The sequence below is a fragment of the Struthio camelus genome, chromosome 2 (genome assembly GCF_040807025.1).
Source record: "Struthio camelus isolate bStrCam1 chromosome 2, bStrCam1.hap1, whole genome shotgun sequence".
Taxonomy (NCBI): Eukaryota; Metazoa; Chordata; class Aves; order Struthioniformes; family Struthionidae; genus Struthio; species Struthio camelus.
In genome coordinates, this window is record NC_090943.1 from 22,789,045 (window position 1) to 22,812,379 (window position 23,335).

The window sequence follows — 23,335 nt, forward strand, 5'->3', positions numbered from 1 at the left end:
AAAGATTTATTAATAAACCACTATATTTTTCTGTTTCAAATGATAGTTTTGTGTAAAACTAAGTACCTGAACAGCTGGATTCATCAGGACTGAAATCAGCACAGTCTACAATACCATCACAACGCTGGGAGACTGGAATACATTGCTTAGTTGTCACACACAACAAGGAACCATTGGAACAATCTTTCATGGCTGGAAATAAAAGGAATATGACAGTTATTCTCAGATAGATTTACTTTACTCACTCTTAACAAACTATCAGAAAACTTGATCTGGTATAGTGCACAAACTTAGGCTGTGTGGCCATTACACACTTTCATCTTCACAGGCATACAACTTTACTATTGACTAGATAAATAGGTAAACAAACACAGATCACAGATGTTACAGAAGCTAGATTTTCCGATGTTAAATTTCTGAAGCAGAGAAGAGCATATTTACTTATAAAATGGACATAGTAACCTGCAAAACCCTAAGGAAAACCCATAGAGTATCTGGCATAATCAGCAATTGGGCATAACCTAGTGTCAAAACGATGGAATTAATTTTTAAACACGGAACAAAAAATTGTCATAATGTAGTTTCCCTTTGTTACAAGAAACCAAATACTGTCTAGGTAGTTATGTATAAATAGCAGAGAAATATTGTATTGCAAGATCTAAACTTGCACACATCTTTCACACTTAGGCATTCAGGTGTATATTCCGTGCTTGTCCGGAGGAATTATGAGGGGAAAATGCTGACAGAATCACATAAGCCTCCAGGTAATTCGTTACTGAATCACTGATCTACAGGATGCCCCTAATGGCTTTGCATCCTTCTCTAGAATATAACATCATATTGTCATTTTATGTAACACTATATTCTCTTATGTTGCCTTAAGCCATTATTTTTTAAGGCTTTTGTTTAAGTTAATACGAGCTGAGGTCTTTCACAACGACACTTATGCAGATCAGAGGGAACTCTTGACTCCACTGAAGTTAGATATAATGTTAGAGAGAAAGAATTTAAGACTGTTAAAAATACTCCAATGCCACATCTAACTTTCATTTTTCCTGGGTTCAGGAGCCAGTGCACACTGCAACGGGCCTCCCAGGCTGTACAGCTACAGGATGTGTCTGCTCCACCCTTAAATAGAACCTAAACCTAAACTGGCCTATACGTGCTACAACAACATGCTAAATATAAAATACTGAATTTCAGTTTTAGACTGCAACCATGGAGTCAGATCCTTCCAACTCTTGCCAATTTGGGTATTCTTACAGAACTATGAAATAACTCATGCAACTAAGGATTTGTGGGATCAAACGTTTTAATAACATGCACTGACAATTTACTAAGAACTACAGAAACATCTGTAGAAGAGTACCAGCAATCATAAAGAGAAGCCCACTTGCATTTCCAATTTTAATTAATATTTACGAGAAATTAAAAGTTTTAGCTGATTCTAAACAATTGCTATAGTGTTATGGACTAGTGTTTACATCAGAACTGTATATTCAAAATCTCTTTAATTGACTGGGAAAGTCCTGATATTGAAGAGGGAATTTGCTGGTAGTGACGGCAGCCTAAAGGCAACACCATGACCAAAAAAATCTCCTTTTCCAGCATAGACCTCAATGAAAGATCTCCCTTTTGCAGGGGTAAATATTTTTTAAAAATGCAGGTGTTTCAGAATATCTCAACTCTGGGATCCTCAAAACAAAATACTTAAAAGTCTCTTCAGAAAATTCAGAATATCAGTCTGCTAGGCTATCCACAGCTGGTTACTCAGAATCAATTGTTTTTTTTAGATAACGTTAGTGACTTCTCTCTTTCTAAATGGGAGTCCGCACTTTGTCATTTACGCATGTGGATACATATTTTTTCTATTCTTCCTTTTATACACATCATATAGGTTCTGTCATATAGCATCTCCCTAGCTTTATCTACTCTCCATTCCCTTGAACTCTCTTAGTATGGCTGAATAGCTCTTGGCAGACTGGAAAAAAAAAGGAGGAGGGGAAAAAAAGGAAAAAAAAAAAGATTACAGCATCATTCCAGTCATTTGGTGCTTTCTATGGTCCAGATTTGTAGCATATCCTGCAATCTAGCTCTTGTGATCTTGTTAGCTCTCCAGAAAGTAACTGACAATCCCATGCCCTCTGCTGCACTTTCCCAACCAAATAATAATCTTGTAGTTATTTTATGTGCAATTAGATCCAAACCCTGAACCCTTTCCAATTTGGAGGATGATGTCCCAACGATATTTGAACCAGTTTTCTAAGTGGTCATTTACACACACATACTTAGTCTGTGAGCATAATTACATGGTCAGCCTATAGTTTCAATGGAAACAGAACTGGAAATTTGACATAAAACATATTTTTGAACTCAGTAATTTCCCTTATGTACTTTAGACTTTTTATGTCTGCACATACACTCTGAGGACTTTGCAAACTACGTATATATAAAATACTGCTTACGGTTTGTCTGATATATGTTATGACTAATACAGAGGTCCAGTTTCTGAACTTGCAGTGAGGGTTGTGGTAAGGAAGAAAAGTGTTATTTAGCCATTTTTCCCCCCAACTAGTCCCAGCCTGACTGCTGGACTCACACCTTAGAGTAAGATAGAAGAACTGCCACTTACTCTTTGTCCAACAATATCCACTGATGGTTTAGGTATGTTCCTTTGCCCAGATAAGGCTGACTGTACTGGGATTTCTATACCACTTACAGAGGGAAACTTCATAGCAATGGATTTGACTGTTGAATACTTTGCACTGATGCAGCATTTAAGAAGCTAAGTCACTAGTGCAGAGGCAAATAACATTAAGAGTGGATTTTAAATAGTGTTATTTCTCTTATTGCATTGAAATTAAAACTTATATTGCATACTGCTAACACAGTTGCAGGTAGCTTCAAACTTCTCCAGCTAGTTATTCTTTACTTTTGTGAAAGGCCTTCAAGTGTTGTGGGGATTAAGCTATTAAATGGAGGCATTAATAAAAGTGAAGATATTAAAGTGAAAATATCAGCTTTTCACCTATATACCATTTTGCAGGTCCAAATTAAAACTACAGGAAAGAAAAAATCACAGCTCCTTTGAAAATATATAATTGTTAATATTTGTTAAGTATTCACAATTTACCAGGACTATAGCAGATACATATTGTTGGACTACAGAGACTGGGGAAAGCCTTTTTTATTCATTGCTATTAGCAGTTAAGTCAGATGCTTTTGGGGAATGTGGGAAAGCAATGCATACATCCCATTGCTGTTAATACATTTATTTTAAACCCTAACCTTTGCAATGAGGAAATTAAAAAGAAAGGTTAGATAAAACAGGTGACATAAAGTACCTTTCACTAAAATTGGCAACGAGAGCTAGCCCTTGCTGGCTTAGTAGAACAGCTATAACTGGAAAATAATTCCAAGATCTTCTTGCTAAAATAGCAAGTAATAAAATTCACCACATTAGTAGGTATAATACAGTATGAATACAATATTGTGTTATCTAAAAATTGAGTGAACTCTACAGGAAACTCTGTCTGCATAAATCTCTAACTCATGCAGAAGAGCATTTCTGTGGTAGGAATAGTGGTTGCACTAGATATCTGATGAATGCATTTTCTGTTTGTTTTTCTTTGCCCTGGCTGCCTTTTGGGATTTATACTTAATCTCCACAGAATGCATTTTGCCATCTGGTCTTCATCCCAGAAGATAATTTTCTTTAATACATTCTGGAATTCAGAAGCTAGCTGAGCATTTCGTGACTTTCTATTGTTACATTTAAATGAATGATATTGCAAAGGGACATGGCACACACAAAATGGAAGAAGCTAGTAATTCCTAAATTTAAACCTTCTAAAATCAGCAGTGAGAATAAAGAGAGTTTTGCCATCAGTGAGCTTGGGATCAAGCACTTAAAATAAGAGTTGAATAGCAAAATAATTTAAAGGGATAAAGAATTGTTTAAGCTCTGATAAAAGAGATTTAAAGAGGAAGGTGTGGAATAAAATTTCACTGTTTGCTTAAATCTGATCAGCACGAGAAAAAGACTTTGCTACTTATATCTTAACTGTCCTAAAGAAAATTCAAATTTCAGAAGAAAAATTCAATTTCAGATCTCCCCAAAATCTGCAAAAAAAAAATCTGTATTTTAATTACAGTATACACACAGGCTGGAAATAATTGCACAACATTCGATTATTTTATAGAACATGCAAATATTTCAATAAAGTAAACTAAACTTGTAAAAGAGGTATTTCCTTCTCCTCTTTCTGACTTTCCTCTACTGACAAACTTATGTGACATCTTATGCTAAAAACAGACAGCTCAAGAAGATGAAATGCTGCACTCCCATAGTATATACATCTCAATGAGACAATCCATTGTGCAACAGCAATCACCTTTTCTCTGATTCCATTCCATACCACTACTAACCACTTCCTTTTTGCTTTGCCCCTTAGCCAATATCTTATTCAGAGAAGAAATAGGGGTAGTTGCCTTCATATTCCTATCTTGTATTGTCAAAACTTAAGTATTTATATATTCAAAACTGAGTTTAGGAGTAACAAAGTGATCACGGGTGTGAACAAACTTCCATGCTGCTCAGAATTGCTAGGTTTGGAACAACTCTGGAGAATTTTTGTTCTTTGAATAGGCCAGGACTAAATTTCCCCTTGTTCCCTAGGCATTGCTTCAGAAATCAAGGGCAATGAAACAGTATTTCAGTTGTCTGGGGAGTTCTGATACTTGTGGAAGTCCTGTGGCCTTAGGATCTTAGAAGTTTTGGAGCATATGTTAACTGTTGTGGTCTGGGGTTGGGATCTACGTCTACTAGACATACAGCAGAGAGGCCTCTCCCAGAGCATAGGTTGAGGAGGAGAGAGGGATGAATGAAGACTGAAGAAGAGATCTTGGTGCCTTTGGGATATGTAGAATTTAAGGTGAGAGAGATCCTAAAAATCATGCCTTTTGCCAACGAAACCACAGAGCTCAGTTCTAAATGAACTGTCCTAGAAAGACATGCACAGATAGTTTACAAGGTATATACAGTAATCTTCAAAAGAAATGGCATGTATGGTGGCCTGAATGTATAGCCAGTAGTTTTGATCTAGATGATTGAAAATTTGCATATCTAGCCCATTGGAAATTGATATTTTAATATTTGTTTGGTTCTGACAGGATGAAAAAATATACTAAAAACTTTTGCAGAAAGAAAAGTTTATGAAAAAACGTTTGCATACGTAAAAATTATCTTTTTCCATATAGTTAATTATCCAAATCTTCCTGTAATGAAACATTTGGCTTCAGTAAATCTACCAATAATGAAATATTTTGAAATGGGCAGACATAGTTTTGTGCCCATCTGAAACTCCATGGTACCTCATGACAGACAAGTCTGTTGCCCTCCTATCTTTCTTGTGAGCCTTTCTTCCTAGCTGAGGCAGAGATCGCTGCTACTACATGAATGAACTTGCTTTTGAAATCCTTGAAAGGTTAGACTTGCCTTGAATGTCACTGAATAACAGAACTGCAAAACTTTTTGTCTGTCATACTGTAAAGAGACATGAGGCAATGCAAATCCAACTGACTCGTCTATGGGCAAAAGTGGAAATGCTTCCAGTCAGTAACAGAAATACAGTGCAAACCTTGTAAAGCATTTGTCACAGTTGGTATTTAGGAAAAAAGACAATAAACAAATTTATTTGCAGATGTAGAGCTTCTCTTCTGATAACACATTATATACAACACAAATGTTAATATTCTTGACTAGGGAATACCGAATTCTACCCTTCACTTCTTTATATTGCTCTTTTTCACATTTTTCACACTGCTTTAGGGAAGCAAGTTAGCATGGATTTAACTACAGCAACAAAAGTAACTTACGGCAGTCGACTTCATCTTCATCCAGCTGGCAGTCAGGCACACCATCACATTTCAGGAGGGATGGGATGCACCCTTTGGAAGGACACAGGATCTCTGTTTGTTTGCAGGATCCCGGAGACACACTGGTAGGGATCTTTGTGAGACAGTTCATTTCATCACTTCCATCTGCACAGTCTTCAGCCTCATTACATTTTGCAGTGAGGGGCAAACACTGCTGCACGTATGCACAAGTGAACTGGTCACTACTGCAAGTTGGAGGGTAGGGATCAGCTGGTCCTAAACAGAGAAAACGAAGCCCAGAAAGGAATATTTGCTGATTCACTTCTTTCAGTGACCATCTACATGCCTTTGAGATGCCCATAGGGACCTCTAGGAAGGCAGCCAGAGTGAGTGCTTTAAAAAAAATAAAATAACTTGCATAAAAGCACAGCTCCTAAGTACAGAACACATTATTAAAAACATTATGTCTCATCTACTAACCCCACTGATGCCGTTGCAGTATTTTCCTTCTAAAGACCAAAGGCAACGTTTATTTTGATTGTATTATTGCTTGTGCCACATAGGTACAGGAGGGTTAATACTAAAGTATTAGTAAAACTTACCTTTCAGCCTGTTTCAGGAAAAGATTAAATAATATTCTTGATAGCCCTCAAGTCACAACATTCTTCTATTTGTGTATTGAGTGGATAAAAACAAAGAAAGGCTATATAAGTCTAGATCAACAGGACAGTTGTTCCACAGAAACCTATTAGCCATAATAAGGTCTGAATCCTCAACAGAGTAAGAAGAAAGATTTTCATAAAGTAACAACAAAGGTTTTACACTGATATAGTTTATTATTGCTCTGATTCTGTAGCGTAGTTTCACTCGATAGAGAACTAAATCAAAGAAAAGGCTAGATAAAAATTTCCAGGTTGGAATGGAAAGAAAAAAACACACATTTTTTAAGATTTCAACTAGTTCAAGCACCTGACACGAGAAGAAATATTCCATGTTTACTTGCACAGCTGGAAAAAATTTGGAAACAACTTTCTGTGATCACTTACACACATAAATTTGCTTTAGAGACGCCTGAGTCCCTCTTTCCTCACAGCAAAATCACTGCAATTGAATTTTACTGGCAGAACCATCAGAACTATTTATGGAAACCGAATTATAAGAAGCTGTCTACGCTAGCTATATTCTTTACACCATCCATGTCTCCTATGGGAGCAATGTGATGAATTCTTGAAATTTTTGTTTGATATACAGGGAGAAGAGAAAAATCTCTAGAATTTAACTCCATGTATTTAATTTTTACTAGGTCAATTTGTGGTACATAAATAAACAAAACAATTAATATTATGATTGTTAGAGACAAAGAAAGACAAATTAATGTCACCAGCATTGTAAAAGCTAGCAGGATTTTTGCTACCATGTTGGGCTGAAGCAGAGCAAACCAAGGAAGTGCAAAATTCACACCCTGCTTTTGGTGTGCCTTTTGAAATGATGCAAGCATTATTCTCTGATCTCAGAAGTAAACATTACTGTTGCATTAAGCCATGATACACTGTAAGGCAACACATGGTTGTATTATTCTACTATTTTTAACCCACACAGTATAGCGGTCCCTTTGTGTATTCTGTGTTAGCACACTGGGATTTTACAGTAGGAGAACTTCCCTGAAACAAGCTCAGTTTCTAAAATACCTGCACCATGAATAACAATAACATTTTGTCCAAAAATAAACTGCTAATTCATTCAGATAAATTTGAATTTATTCAACATTTGTCATTTGTAACATTATTTTATCATCTGAATTTGTAACATTATTTTATCATCTGGTAGCTTGCAAAACAGTTCCAAGGAAAAAGAGCTCAAACTGCTGTTTAACATTTCATAATTCCCTGTTATTGTTAAAAAATAATGCAAATAATGCATAGCAACATTTTCTGACTCATATACTAAATTATTTTAGTGTGTGCAATATTCATTGAGAACAGTGAAGATGTCTCCAATTTATGCTAGAGGTTAAATTAGGGATAAGGTTACCCAGTGGTCTTATGAGGTCTGTTCTATGTTTTCAGTACATTAATAAAAATCTAAAGCCTGAAATCAGCAAAATCATTTTAGATCAAGACAATACATGAGATCAGAACATACTTCAAAGACCTTAAGAATACCACCTTGCTTATCGACCCACACTATATATTAGTTAGTTCGTATCTGTTTGACTTGACTTAGAGATTCAATAGAAAAATTGTGCTCGGGCTGACATTCTAGAAAATGTTATGATTGCCAGGACCTACAAAAACTTACTCCTAAGTGTAATTTTTTTTCTCTACATAAAGTAGGATATAAATGCTTTTATAAAGAACAAATTAAATGTGCCTGCTAAAAATTTTTTATCATCTTATTTATCTTTTTTCTAAGACATTAATTTGCATAGAGCTAACAATTAAAACAAAGTAATTAAAAGTATGCAAATCTACAGAATAATTAACTAATTCTAAATTGAAAAGAAATCTCAAGCAGCATTATCATTAATGCCAAACTAATTATTTGCATTCAAAGCTGCTAGGTAATTATTTATATTAAGCTCATCATTGCAGTATCTACTATTGACACATCGCATTCTTAACAGTGGAAATACTCATTCTGTTTTCTTGCCACTGTAATTTGGTTTGCAGCAAAAAATTAACTAGTACCAATTACAGTCTCATGATAAACATCCTCCAGTGTCTTGAGATGCACAGTGGGATACATGCCTGATTCAGCTTCAGAAACTAACATTATGCTTGTTTATACATATGGATACCATAGCCACTCTGTAGATACATATGAAGGTTGCATAAACAGCAGAATCTGAAGTGTGTCTCTTCAGTACAACTCTGACTATCCATCTGCAGCCCATGGGCCATTTCAGTTACTTAAAATTCTTGGATTCAACAATTGCTTAGCACTGGCATGCCAGAAAAATGTTTCCTTCACCTTTCTCCAAATGTGGCAAAGATGTTCCCAACCGAGTGCGCATCTCCTGAGTGTTACACAGGTCTAACGTTCAGACCACGTTCAGGAGTGGAAGAGATATTGTACAGGTTACTTTAAAAAAAAGAAAAAAACCAGTATTTATTTTAAGCTATTTAAGGATTTGGAGATAAATCTAATGAAATGCATGATCTTTGAAAATCAGGACCGGAGATCCTCAGAAAATGTTCTGTATCAACACACAGATGGAAAGCAGACTAATCAAAAACAGTTTCAGAGAAAATAACCTCTACTTCACTGAACACCAAGTCTGGATTTAGATCGGGATGAAAAACAGCAAAAAGCTGTTGATGCTCTATAAAAGTTAAAGGAACTATGATTTTTTTTAAAATAGCTAGCAGAGAACATATTCTTATCTCATTTTACACTCAAGTGTTCATTTTTACATTGTGAGTGGCAAATATCCAAAACTAAAGGAGTTTGAAATGGCCCATAGAACTTGTGTATCAGAAAACAACACTAGAATAAAGCCCAAAATCCTTTGTGAACCCTGTTCATGTAGCTTGTCATTTGAGTTATAATGTAGGGATCCAGATGAGATACCTCACAAGCACCCTCACTTTCAGAAGTGAAACTGGATTTTTGAGAGGGCTACAAAAAACAAAGATCAGAACAGTGTGTAAAACAAAAGTTTTCTATGTACTGCCTCATGAACTGCAATAACTACAGCTGAATATACCTGTATTTCATTGTTGTCAGATAAAATGGGTGCTTCTGGTACATTTTATTTCAATGTGCTAACCATCAAAACATCTGTTAAGCTAAAAAGAGCTCACGAGCTCTTTTAGGAATAAGGAGTCTTTACAGTATAGAAAGTATTAAGTTAATGAAGTGCTCACAGTCAGGTACATAATTACATATTTGCCGGATAGGAATTTATTAAATGCTTGCTGTTTTTTGATGAACATGTTCTGTACATAAAAGCTTTGTTATACTGCTGTCTTTTGTCATCTGTAGTGTGCAACTGGCCACATGCTACTGATTCTGATTCCCGACTGCAGCCAAACTTTGCAAGTAGATACTGCAAACATTTTGCACATGAATCACAGGAATTCAATCACAGAAAACCACAGAAGCTATTACCCAAATGCTAATATAAAATAAATGTTTGCATTATGCAGTCTTTAGCACAGTTGGAAACATACAAATATGCTTAACTTAAAAGAAATGCCACCTCCATGCTATCCACTTCTCTTCTGTCTTGCTTATTTAAATACCAAGATTCAGGTGCAGAGAGTAGGTCTCCATTTATATTTATGTATCACCTATAATAGTGAATTCTAATTAAGACTAGGAGCCGTTGGCATTAAAATCAACCCTAGAAGCATGAAATAGTGTGTTGCCACATGCTATTAGGCAGCATTAGCTCAATTGTGTCAGAGCTTGCTCTAAAGTCCATTTAGGTAGCAGGAAAGGCTCATATTGATTTTAATGGGCCTTGCATCACACCTTTGAAAACTAACAACCTGCCTGTTATATTTGCATGAGTTTGCCTCTAATTTGCCTACTAAATCTAATAAAAAAAGAGGTCCTATTAACTGTGGCTAACAGAGGCAAAAATAAACCCCTCCAACAGTTTTCATTAGACCAGAGTATTAATTAATTACAGGCCAATCCAATGCATTAATTCAATGGAATTAAATGGCAGTCTTCACATTCACTTCAGTACATTTTAGAATAGGGCCTGAAATCAGCCCTTTCAAGGTGGCTGCAAGGAAATAATATTGTTCAAAAAACTAAAGCAGACTGAAGTTGTTCAAAATGAAATGTTAATTTCAAAGCTTGCAAAAGAAGAAAGTGAAAATAAAATTGAGCATGGCAGGATGAATAAGTCAATTGAATCTTTCATTTTTTTCCCCTTGTGAGAATACACAAGCCTCACTATGGGGCAGGGTGCTGAAAAGGACCTCGCAGATTGCTATAAAGTCAGAATTAGCAAAAACTGGACTTGCCCCAGTGACTTCACAGTTTAATCAGTATGTGTTATACATGCGTGCAGAATTCTGCTGCGCTGCTTGCTTTTCTTATTCTAAACGATCACAGTTTGCTGACATGCAAACATAACGAAAAACAGACAAATAACGTACTGCCAGTAAAATCAAGTTATGATTTATAACTTCCACTTTGGTTTGGAGCTTGCTTGTTTTTTGGTGTGAACAGAAGGGTTTTGTGGGTACAATGTCAATGATGATAGAATCTTTATACACTAGTAACATATCCAGAGGCTTCTAATATTCCAAAAGGCATCTAGCTTTAAGTATTTAAAGAAGATTTAAGTATTCTGGAAAGATGTAAGAACACAGATAGAAACTTTAAGATTTGGATCAAGATATTTTATTTATTTTAATAAACATGATATGATAGCATCTAGAACTTGTCAGCTATTACGCTAGTTTGTGCAGTGTAACCATCTCATCCTAAAATTATTCTCTATTTCCCTTCATGTGAAATCCACAGAAATTGTAGGTTCACTGCCAACTAAGTTTGTTCACTAGAAGATACTGAAATAGGCTGAAGAGTAACTCTAAGACACTATACCTTGGATCATAATTTTTAGTGTTGCTTTAAAAATGCAGAAATTCCCTAGCTCTGCCAACGAGGGCGTAAAACGTATTCTGGTAAGTGTCAGGGGAGAAACTAATTAAGCAGAGAAATTATTCACAAAATATCCCCACTATCATGGTCTTCTGTCACTACTAACTTCTTCCTCATTTCCCTGCTCCTTTCCTTTGTTCTGAAAGGCAGACTCCCCCAGCAGCTGCCGCTCACATCGTCTCCTGCTCTTGAGGAAAGAAAGTCCCTGAGCTCTCCACCTGGGAGATATTTCTGTTTCGCTGCCAGCATGAGCACACAAGCTAACGGCGATTCCCATGGCTCTGCAACTTAAAGATATCAGAAGTTACAGTCTCCTCTGCAGAGTTTCTCCCATGTACTAACACTTTAGTATCGGCAAGTGAGAAAATTAACCCTTCCCGTATCTCCCGCCTTCAAGCTCTAGGAATTTTAGAGATGGATTACTGCTTTCTTCTGTTTGTTAGATGAGTTCTGTTCAGCTGCAGAAATTTCTCACTGTTGCCTCGTACACACACACACAGGCACAAGAGCACACACACGCACATACCCTTTAGCAAGATGAAGCTATTTTTTGCACAAACACCACAAAACAACACACAAACTTCTACTGCCTTTTTGGGTTCGTCTCTCTTTATTAGATTCAGGTGTCTGTTACACTTTTCTGATCAGATCTAGCAAAATAGGATCTACCTGAAGTGCCAGAGTTATAAAATTATCTGTAAATGGAAAATCTTCCAGCCTTCTAGACTGCCTGTTTGTTTGGCTAGTTTGTCCCATAAAGCTTTTGTTCATCTGGCAGTTTAGAACCTGCACAGGAGAAATATTTTGCCAATGTAATCTTTTGCTTTTTGTTTCAATACAGGATTTTTTTTCTGAGTGGTCTGAAAAACAAGGTCTTGCACATTTCAAATCTGATAGCCAAAATTATTGGAGCTATTTTATTTCACTCTCTTTTGAATTGGCAAGTAGATAGCATTATGCAAGGTAGTTATGGTAGTAATTACCAAATATTTGTGAACTACTTAGGCACTGTAGCTATAAACAGTGCAGAAAATCCCATAATAGAGATTACTAATTCTGCCTTCAGAGGTGTACCTGAATAATGTGCATAGAGAAAACAAAATTATCAGTTTTCACTCCTACAGGGAGTTCTCTGTACTGAACACAGGAAAGGGTCCTGCAAGTAAAATGATATTGAATAACGTTATTAAAGATCATGTCATTATACCTAAGCATATCTTGTTAGGAAGCAAATGTAATTCTTTGGTGGTAGGAAGAGCAGAGGAGCATTTATAGAAAATCAGGGTTCAAAGACTATATTCCATGAAGCAGAGAGAGAACAGGGAAAAAAAAAAACCTTAATACACATTGTAGGAGAAACAAATAACAAATAATTATTAGCCAACATTTTACAAAATTAGCATATCCAAGTTTATGTGTCTTTGCTCTGTGGTTGCTAATCAGAAACCACTACGGGCTGGAAGTTTGAAGGATGGCTACACACCTTAAAGAAACCATAGAGCACCTAAAGTTATGGTAGCTCAGCCCAATGGTTTGCTTTTTGAAAATCTTGGCCAGTAACTTTAGCTTACTACACTCACATCTTTGCACTTTTTTACTCTTTATGATGTTTCTGCTGTATCGAAATACCCTTTATAGTCCACTACTCTGTTACTATGTTACTTCAATAAAGAAGTCTTAGGGACAATCTTAATTCTGCTGTACTTTAGCTCTAAATACTCATCTGAGACTACTTCTATTAAAAGCCATCAGTGATTAAAGTCCTTTACTTTCTCAGTTTGAATAAATATTTTCTGTAAAATGCTTTTAAGCTCCTCTGTTCTGCGACTCTCTCCCTCTCAGCTATCATACCTATTCTCGTTAAAGCCCAAGTCTGCTGTTCTTTCTAGCAGGTCAGTGGAAATTGTTTTGATCTTGAGGAACTTCAGGATCAGGGCTGCCAGCCAAACATCTATTGTGAGATCTCAAACTACGTTATGGAGAAATCTTGAATGAATCCTGTCCACCAGATAGAAGAGCAAAACACCAAGATTTAAACAAAAGTTTTATACATTTCGAGACCTAAATGAGAAAGCACTGAGCAGTTATTCTGTTCGGGAAAATAAACCTAGATTCATACAAGTATCAGTATAAACTTTGAATACTGAAAATTTTCCTGGGGTTAAAATGGGAACACTATGTAGAGACTACATTTGGCTCAGGAAGGCTCTGAGTCACAAACGGCTGGCGATGGGGAACATACCTGGGGAAACAGCAATGTACTTCCCCTTTTCTTATACTCTTTCCCAGATTCCCAGACATCCATAACTGGCCACTGTTGGAGGTGGGTTATAGTACTAAGTGGACCTTTTTATTGCTTAGTATGCTTGGCATTTCAAGCTCCTAAATTTTGTGACTGAAATATCATTTCTTTTGTCCCAACGCTTTGCAATATTAGCTCTGGTAGAAAGTTAGGAAAGATGATCTGTAGGAATAGATCTGCCTGTCTGTCAGTGGTTGTCTTATGATGGCCCAAAGGAACTGAAGACTCAAATTTGGGGGGATGTTAGGATTAGGGGGAAGTGAAAGTTTTTTCCTTTTTTTAAAAGCTTTCTTTTAAACTGCTTGGTGGCATGCGTTTGAATGCGGAGAAGAATCCAGTCTCGTAATTCACAGATTCTGATATGCTGCTTCTATCTGTTTCTTCAAGACAAGTGAAAGCTTGCTCAGTGCAAAGATTATTTAAAACTTTTATAGCAGCTCTAGTTTTTTGTTCCACTGCAGAGCAATAGTAAAGCTTGGATGAGCTATGGCATGTCAAAGCAAACTTTTCACCCAAGTGAAAGCACTTACCAACCATTGTAACCTTTACTGTACTTCAGTTCCTAAATAGCAAATATCTGACCCTTTTGCTGTTAGCCTGTGTGGTGAAGTCAGGAGCTATGACAACATTAGACAAAAGTATATCCCACTGCACTCTGGGAAATAACACTGGATTTTAGGTAATCTCACTATGATCCAATGGCACAGTCTTAAGATATGCCATGTCCTGTGTTGAGTGTTTGTGTTGCTGTTATATCTCCAAGGAATACCTACATAATGATATTTCCTACTGCAGATAAGTCTTCCAGGGGAAATCAAAGGTGGCTGGAGGAAATATTTGCAATGTTGTCAGTCTGTTCTTATGTACTAGGCTGACAGGCTAAAAAAAAAAAATTAATGTTTTGTAAAAAAAGGAATGGATGAAAAAAAAGAGAAGCACAGAAGTAGAAAAGCCTCTAAAACAAAGTAAAAAAAAAGAGAGATGATAAATAGTAGTTCATGAAAAGAAAAAGAAAAGAGGAAAATACTTAAGATAGCACTAAGCAGATGCAAAAAGGAAACTATGAAAGAAAACATACAAAAAAGAAATGAAGAAATACAGAAAGATAAGGAAAAGTGGAGGAAAAGAGGATATGCAGCAGCTCATTTGGGTTTGTTTTCTGCAGATTTAATTATTTCATTAACCAGTCCCAACACTGAACAACTGAGAAACACTAAAAGCATTACTGGTGGTGGCAAAGCTTATACGAGATTCTCAAACACAGGAGAACCTGCCCTGCATAATATTTGTACTCCTGTTTATACATGAGATGCACCTCAGTCATCTTACAATATGAACTCAGAGGGTTAATTTTCTTTTCTAAACAAACCAAACCAGCAAGTAATTATCCACAACAGCATTATTTTCAAGCACGACTGAAAATATTGCTTTGTTTTGCTTGGAAGAAGTTAAAGTTCACAAAGAACTGTTGCTGCAGAAGGGCTAGCTGAGAGCTTCACTGTGTGAAAAGGTTGGAGCAACAGTCAACAATAGCTTTGTATTGAAATTCACCTCTTTCCAGCAGATCTGCGCAAGCATAAATATTTTGCTTGGGTAGTCTCTGGAAGATATCACAATCAAAAACTTTAGACATTCTTTATGGCATTGTGACAAAACTACAAATTGACATGAATATTCATAAAAAAAGAAATTTTAGATACTGTACTCCAATATTTCATCAGTGTGTTTAAATAAAGTTAAATAACTGTAGCAGCTATGGCAAGCCTAATGTAGCCATGGCAAGTCTAATGTATCGTCATAATATTAAGAGCATTGGGTTTTATGTCCATGGATAAAAATCTGAATCAACATTGAGGGCGTAAAATGTAACTCAATTTATTAATTAGGCTGTATGAGTCTTGAATATTAGTCAGATAATGTATTGTCATTGATTTTTTTTATATAATTACTATTTATTCTTTCCTTGAGAAAACTCTCCGAACATACATATAAAAGTGCTTTAACTAATGTCTCAGCAATTAAATTAGGCAGACATTCTCTCTCCGATTTACTTCAGTAATGAGTGAGTGATGAAACACAGCATTCTTATTTATTTTAGCAGACCAACGCTTAGATGTTCGGCATGGTTTAATGCTGGGATTAAAATTTGGAAAAAATAATAAAAATTTAACAACTTTTGTGATGCTTCCTATTTTCAGCTGAACTGGAAGTACTATGGGAAAGGTATTAATGAATGCAAAATCTGACTCAATACTTCAGCATTCTTGATCCCTTTGAAACTAGAATGGAAGCATTTTTTTTTTTGATTTTTATTTTAAAAAATAAAGTTACTGTTCATTTAAAAACAATTCAAAGTTTTACTTGCAAGTTTAAAATAAGATGATTCTAACTGGATACTCTTCTGTCCCTAAAATGCACTAATTCCTGGATCACTTTTTCTGAGTGGTGGTGAGAAATGTAAAATCTTCCCACACCTTTATCAGCAGAAAATAACAGACCCTGAAAAGTGGTAAGACTACATCTTATTTACCAGTTAATTCTCAAGTGAATCAGAGTCTGTGCCATGCATGGACATCAGCTGGAAGTTACTTCCGCATTAAGCCAGGGACTAGCTTGATCACATTTTGTTCACATGTTCAGAAATATTCTTGGGTCTGGAGCAATTCTCATGGCTAATGGAGGACGACTACTTAAAAACAAATGAAAACCTCAGGTGAATTAGAGCTGCTGGTAATGCTTTATTGCTTAGAGCTCCCAACCAGCTAAATTGTAATTGCTTCTATTTAGAACATGTTGCCTCTGGAAACCCAGAGTAATTAAAGCGACTGACAAAATAATAACACAGAGAGAGGAAAAAGTCTGTAGCAGCAGAGCTGTTTTCTGAAAGGGAGAACATTAAAATAAACCTGTACTTCAGGTAATACACTTTTCTTTGAGCTGAGCTGAACTATTTGAATAAACATGATGAGCAAAACCTTTACTGCTGGCAGTGGAGTAAGTAAACTTCCTCATCCTTTCTGTTAAAGAAAGATGTTCTTGCCTGAATATCTACAAGAATGGCACGCTGAACCTTCTCTTTATACAGGGCAGTGATTTCGTACTATTCACAGGTAACGTGTCAAGTTTTACTGTCTGAAGTTCTAAATGGTTACTCAGAAATAGTTATTGTTAAAAAAATAGCACCCCCTGCTAAGTAGCTGTTCTTCGTCAGGCACAGTTTTAAAAAGCCAGAGGTCGGTTCTTCCTCCTAAACCACTGTGGTTCAGCATACAGATTTTGTGTGGTTTTCTTGCCTCTCTACATGCACAGACTTGGCCTACCTGGCTTGTAATGATTATTAGGATAGGACTCTTCACAGCACAGTACAAGACCATGAAAACAACAGAAAGTTAGTAGACAGTTAAGCAGCAGCATCTAGATATCATTTGTCTAGACAGGAGATCGTATACCAAGTCATAGACTATTAGCAGACTGCCTTCCATTATACAGTATTTTATGGACTGGAGGTGAAATACACGCTTGGGGCAAGAGCAAGAGTGACTATAAAACTGGGGGAGTGAGCGGATGATAGAAGAAACCAGCAGAACTGTCAGGGTGCATATAGAACTGTAGGGTGGTTGGTGGAGACAGAAATATGTGAAAACAGGATGCCCGAAATAGGATGCCTGAGGTCCAGGAGATGAATTAGTAGAACTTGGAACCATGGAAGCAGCAGGCCTAAGGAGGAGGATTAATCCTTTCTCTCAATTAACATTTGGTCCGTTATAAATTATCAAAGAATTAGTTTCATTAAAAAAGAGAAATTAGATTTGTGTACATTTTTGGAATATAGATACAGGAATTCCAGCTAGTCACAGGTACTAAAAGTACACAACTTGAAAATTTCTCTTCTATAATGCAATATTTGGCATGAAACTGCCTAATTAATTCATGAAATTTGATTAATAGAGTTTATTAACTTTATAAGGCTAGAACGAGCACTTCTTTACGTGTATTTGCAGCTTGTTGAATAGCATTTCAAAATAGCATTTGCTTGAACCTAACAGTGGTATTATTCAGAAAATATAAACAAACAAAAGCTTCATGCAACTTGAGATTGAGCCAATACCACCTACCCGAGCATATATTTCACCTTAAGCCTTAATCAGTGTGTGGCTAATTCTCCGGAAAGCTGCTTAGTCATCACAATAATAAAAACTACGTTTTAAACAGCATGACATCTAATTCATACATAAGCTATCCTATTTGAACATTAAAGTGTATAAATAGAAAGAAATATTGTTCAAGAATATTTTTGTAACATCTGTATTACCTTCTATTTAACCATAGTCATTCCTAATTGTTCCTTATGAACAAATATACGCAAAAAAGCTTTCTGTTTCTTTGTTTTTCCCCTCATGACTCTTTAAAGTAAAGAGTGGCTAATATTCATATTGGAATCTGTATTTGCACACATACTCACATTTTTTTCTTCTGATACTGTATCATAGGCTATATTTCACTTGCAGAGTAAACACAGCCTTTCTGGCAAAGTAAACATGGCATTATAAAGGTGTTAGAATTTAAGTCATTTTTTACACAGTTCAAGTCACTTAGCTTTTGTAGCAGAAGTTAGATCATAAATTGTCAAAGCACCTGGCAGCCGGGTAAGTTCGTTACACTGATGAAATATTTTGTAAAGAGAGCAAAAATAAAAAGAATATACCTTTTTCTTTTTAAAATAATTTTGAGCCACTTTGATACTCAGAAAACCCTTCCTTCCCAAATGAAAGCTTTCTCTGAATATTTTCATACAGGACAAAACTGTTACAGTTGAGTGATAAATCCCTCTCAAACATAGTTCATAAAGACACTGACAGGTCTTCAATGACAGTAATACTGTGAGTTGCTATAATTACTGATATGTTCAAATGTTAGTTTTAACACAAAACTGTCTTCTGCCATCCACAGGCAATTATCTTTATTCAGATACTACACTCAACCAAGAAATAGATAGGAATCCCTATGCTACATATAGTATATCCTTTCCTTTAGGGAAAAAAGTGCTAGTTAAAAATTTGCCGCATGCATCAGACAAGACAAATTTGATCTTTCTCTCCTTTACACACTTTTATTTCCACTGGGAAGTAATTGCCTCTTTGCATGATTGTGCTCTGCTCATTTATCTTCTACATTCTTACAAATGCAGTGAAAGCATAACCATACTGCAGTTACTTCAAAAGAAAAAAAATCAAGATTTTGTAACTGTGGTATGCATCGAAATGTGAATGCCATAATTTTCCTCTGTGCTCTGAAAAGAAAACGTGTAAGCTTCATTTTCAGTGTAATAACATACCTCCATTAACACATTCTGGGGTGAAAGAAATATCATCAAGAGCAAATTCCGTAGATTCGCTCCACCCCACTTCAGCTTCAAATGCAACTCTGAAAGGGCTGTTGCTGGAGAGGACCACATTTGCATACATCCACTTGTTTTCTTCATTTCTACTAGAAGACCACATAAGAATTTCCATTCCGTGTTCTTCAACTGTGTATACCTATTGACAACAAAACCCAGGAAATGCAAGTGAAATAACATTATGTGACAGTGGAGTAAAGCTAGAGAGAGTAACACAGCCTAAGCCCAGTAGCGCAGCTTCCTGCCTGTGTAGTATGGACCCTCTTAGCCATGGCTCAAAGTCAGACCTTATTGGTAATGATCAAATGTTATTGAATACTTTTGGTAATGCTAGTTCAGCTGAAAGTAAAAAGCTAGCCTAAAAACAAAATAAAATAAGAAGCACTGCTAATACGATCACTACTTGGAAAACCTACTGGCAGTCTTGGCTTGATGAGTAGAAGCTAATGAGTAAAGATATAATCTAAAATCCATCTAGATTGAGAAAAAGACTGAGAAGGATCCTGAGCTACTCCTTCTTCCCTAGGAGGTGACCATCTTATAGTTGTTAGACTGGCCGAAGATTTTAAAGATATAAATAAAAGATTCAGCATCAAGGGATTTCGGTCTGTAATCTGGAACAAGCAATCTATAATAACGCATTATTTCAGGAAGTGATAGTTAATTAGTCCAAATATAAAAAGAACAACATAAAAATTAATATAAATGATAAATAAACGAAAATATCAAATAGTTAAAACAATTGCAATGACAACAAAAGAATTCACAATAAAACAACTGATGAATCAATGCCACCCACAGGCAACACAGGAGATTAAATAGGTAGTTCCTCTTCCCACTTGGGTGTCCAAAATCGTTATGCAATCTAAATCAGGTCAGAAATAGTGAAAAAGAACTGAAGTAAGGAAAGTCAGCATATGCCACCCATTCCAGATAATGATTATTTCTTTAAGAGAGCGGCAATTTGATTCATTATCCTCTCCTCCTTACTTTCAACATCATCATTCGCTTAAGCTTTGAGCCTAATATTCCACTTGTCCTGGAGAGTTCAAGTTCCCACTTGAGCGCCCCAGTGTGATGAAGGAATACAAAGAAATACAAAATAGGAGACTCAAGAAAATTCTAACCTTAAATCTCTACTGATGATCTGTATAATCACAAAGCTTTGCATCTCCCAACCAACCTGGGGGACAAATAAGCGAAAAACCTAAATGGCATCTTAAATCAAGTACTTCACAGAAGTTGGTGTATAGACTAAAATAACTCTAATGCCTGAAAAGTTTTGCACATTACTTCATTTTTGGGGGAGAAGAGCAGCAAGCAGACTGATATACAATAATCTAAATTAGGCACAGCAGCATCTGGACCTAATTTAGCCAAGCCTGACATTCTGTTACTGGATTGTGTAACAGCACTATCCAGCACCTCATCTTTTAAAAAGCATGTGTCTTGCAGGTCTACAGTGATGGAAGCTGTTAAGAAGAAATAGCTGATTCAAGTCACTAAAAAAAAGAAAAAGCATGCACTCAAATTATCAGACTTAAAGTCATTAGTAAGTTGAATTCCTTATTTAGAATAACTCTACACATACGTTCAGGACTATGTTACAACACCTGTATGTGTCAATGCAACCACTCCCTATTTTGCCAGTAATAAAATATTACAGCCTCAGTGATCTAAAACCTTACAGCCTGTAATAGTGTCAGTTCCTGTGGCTTTAGCTATTATTGCATCACATAGTGGTATTTTCTATTTCTGAAAGGATAATATTGAGGTAATAATACCACTTTTAATATATCTTCTTGAAAGTTTTCACAGATGCACAAAATAAACTCTGTTGGGGAGAGGGGAAAGAACTGAAAATATTTGAAGACAATTACTAGAGTGTCCTTCAGCTGGACTTTTAAAGACTAGCTCATGGTTTGAGGTCAGATGGCTTTTTCCACTCCTTACCGTTAGTTTGGTGAAGTTTTTCATAGTATAGATTTCAAGGCTTGCTTCAGCAGTTCTGTCTATACGCAGAGAAACCGCATCATGTGCAAACTGAGTTCTCACATGGAATGTGGAGTCATTCTGCGTATGTACAGGTCAACCTTGCAGCTTATGCTCAGTAAAACCAATATACCCATCATGGAACCTGCTGTATACTGGCCAATAGGTCTAGAATGGTATTGCATTATGATGATATTGGATTCTATCCTCGTAAATGCAAGGTAATTTTATATGTCTTCCCTTCCCTTTCCCCTTTCCCTTCCCTTTTTAACTCATATTTCCCATACAGTAAGAGCATGCAGACATGTAATTATTACAGATTAGTTAACGTATGTTAACTTACGTGTCTTTGTCTCCATTTAAGTCTGACTCTAGTTTAAACCTGCTACAGGGTTTCTCATAACAAGCACATAGGTAACATGTGGAAACTGATAGAATTTTGTGTAAATTTCTCAAGTGGTGCATAAGAAATCTCAGGCCTTTTCTCAGCTCTGTTCTATTTTTCCCTGTATACTGGCAAGGAAATCCCTCAATCCCATTTTCTGCCAAAGTACTCCTCTAAAATCCAAATACTCTTACTTCACTTCTGCAAGCCTTTATCCAGCCACAACTACTTCAGGGAAAGAGCTGAGGCCTTCTTAGGAATATTGCAAAATTTTCCGTTGAAGTTTCTAAAGAATATTAAGTAAATTGAAACATAAACTAAATCAAATGAGATTACAACGAAGTTCAGGAAAATGGGAAGCACAGGGAGTCTGTTTCTTTAGCTGGCGACACAGATCTCATTTTCTCTCAGATTATTACTCACTTAAGTGAGTAAGCTGCAAGATATAACACCGTATTCGTCACCAAGATTACCCATGTCAAGTGCTTTCTAGGTTGGGAAGCACACAATCAGCATATATAGGATTTCTGCAGGCCTTTTCAGAGGAATTCTGATGGATATCAGCTCCCTAGAGTCTTGGAGAATTACGGTCGTGTGATGCTTAGTGCCTCCAGAGACTGCAACAGCTACCAACACAGCATCCTATGAATAGCGTACAAGCTAACCTGATAGTACAATCAATGTAACACGTGAAGGGGGCAAAGCTAGTTAGATGAATCCCGCTATAGATAAAACATGTAATGAATGAAATCTGTAGTGAAAGTCCAGCTGACGAGGAGAAAATTGTGCTACAGGTAATACTAATCTAGTTGCTGGCTAAATTCCATCATTTTAATTTTAAAGTAACAGTAGCATGTTGTACTAACTAGTCACTATACCTATTTATTCCTCATTCTATGCTGACAGCATTTTTAGATAGCACACCCAATGTAAATCACAAAGAATAGAAAGCAGCAGAAATAGAGCTACCAGTCCACTTACATCACAGTGAAGCATTCAAGAGTGAAGACATCCCAGTACACGCTTCACGGTGATTTTAAGAATTTAGCATGATAATCTCCATGAGGCGAACGTGTGAGGGAAGCTTTAATATTTGCTTCTTAGTCTTTCTCCAAGGTGCCTTTGCAAGCTGGTTCATTTGTAGTCCATATGGGCACAGCAAATCCCGTTTCCTTGTCTTAAAATCATGACTCAGTTCTAATTCTGCACAGCATGTGCTGTGTGTTAAAGATTTCTGAATTCTTTTTTCAGGTTCTATTTCATTCTAGGGGTGGGGGGAATGTATTTCCTTTTGAATTTCAGGGAATCAAAATGCTATTTTCTGTTTAGTCATCTGCAGTTACAACTCATGTGGCTATTCCATGCCCTCATGCTGACTTTTCAAGACAACATATTATTTTCCTGATCTTCTGTGACTCTAGCTGTTGGCATGCTGGAAAGGCATCCATATTCCATCTGGAGGGTTAATTAACTGATTTATAACCAAGAAGCCAATGCAGATCTGAAGACTGTATAATAGAAGCTATATTCTCCCATCCTTCCCACTGTATACTCTTTAACCACCAGCCAAGGAAGCAGGAGAATCTTGTCCCATACTTGTCCCTTACTTTTACTAAGCACCAGGCACTAGTATCAGCTGAGAAAAGCTCCCACTGATTCCATCATTATGTATCTTCCTTGGGCTGAAGGACACCAGAGGCAAACTGAAATTTATTTCTCTAAAGCCTACAAGTAAATTAGCAAAGTTGTGTCACAATAC

The 23,335-nt window shown here is 36.3% G+C and overlaps 1 protein-coding gene across 3 annotated transcripts in view; it reads right to left on the minus strand.

The window, feature by feature from the left end:
* The window catches only part of MALRD1 (MAM and LDL receptor class A domain containing 1), a 292,727-nt gene that overhangs the window by 50,676 nt on the left and 218,716 nt on the right, over positions 1-23,335 (minus strand). For 2 of the 3 annotated variants that reach the window (XM_068934618.1, XM_009673718.2), the window contains exons 33-35: positions 19,137-19,338; positions 5,878-6,153; positions 67-192 (exon numbers count right to left, since the gene is read on the minus strand). In XM_068934618.1, coding sequence (XP_068790719.1) covers positions 67-192; positions 5,878-6,153; positions 19,137-19,338 — 604 coding nt within the window. Of the gene's footprint in view, positions 1-66; positions 193-5,877; positions 6,154-19,136; positions 19,339-23,335 lie in introns of those variants that run through there. The other variant, XM_068934619.1, reaches the window with a different exon arrangement.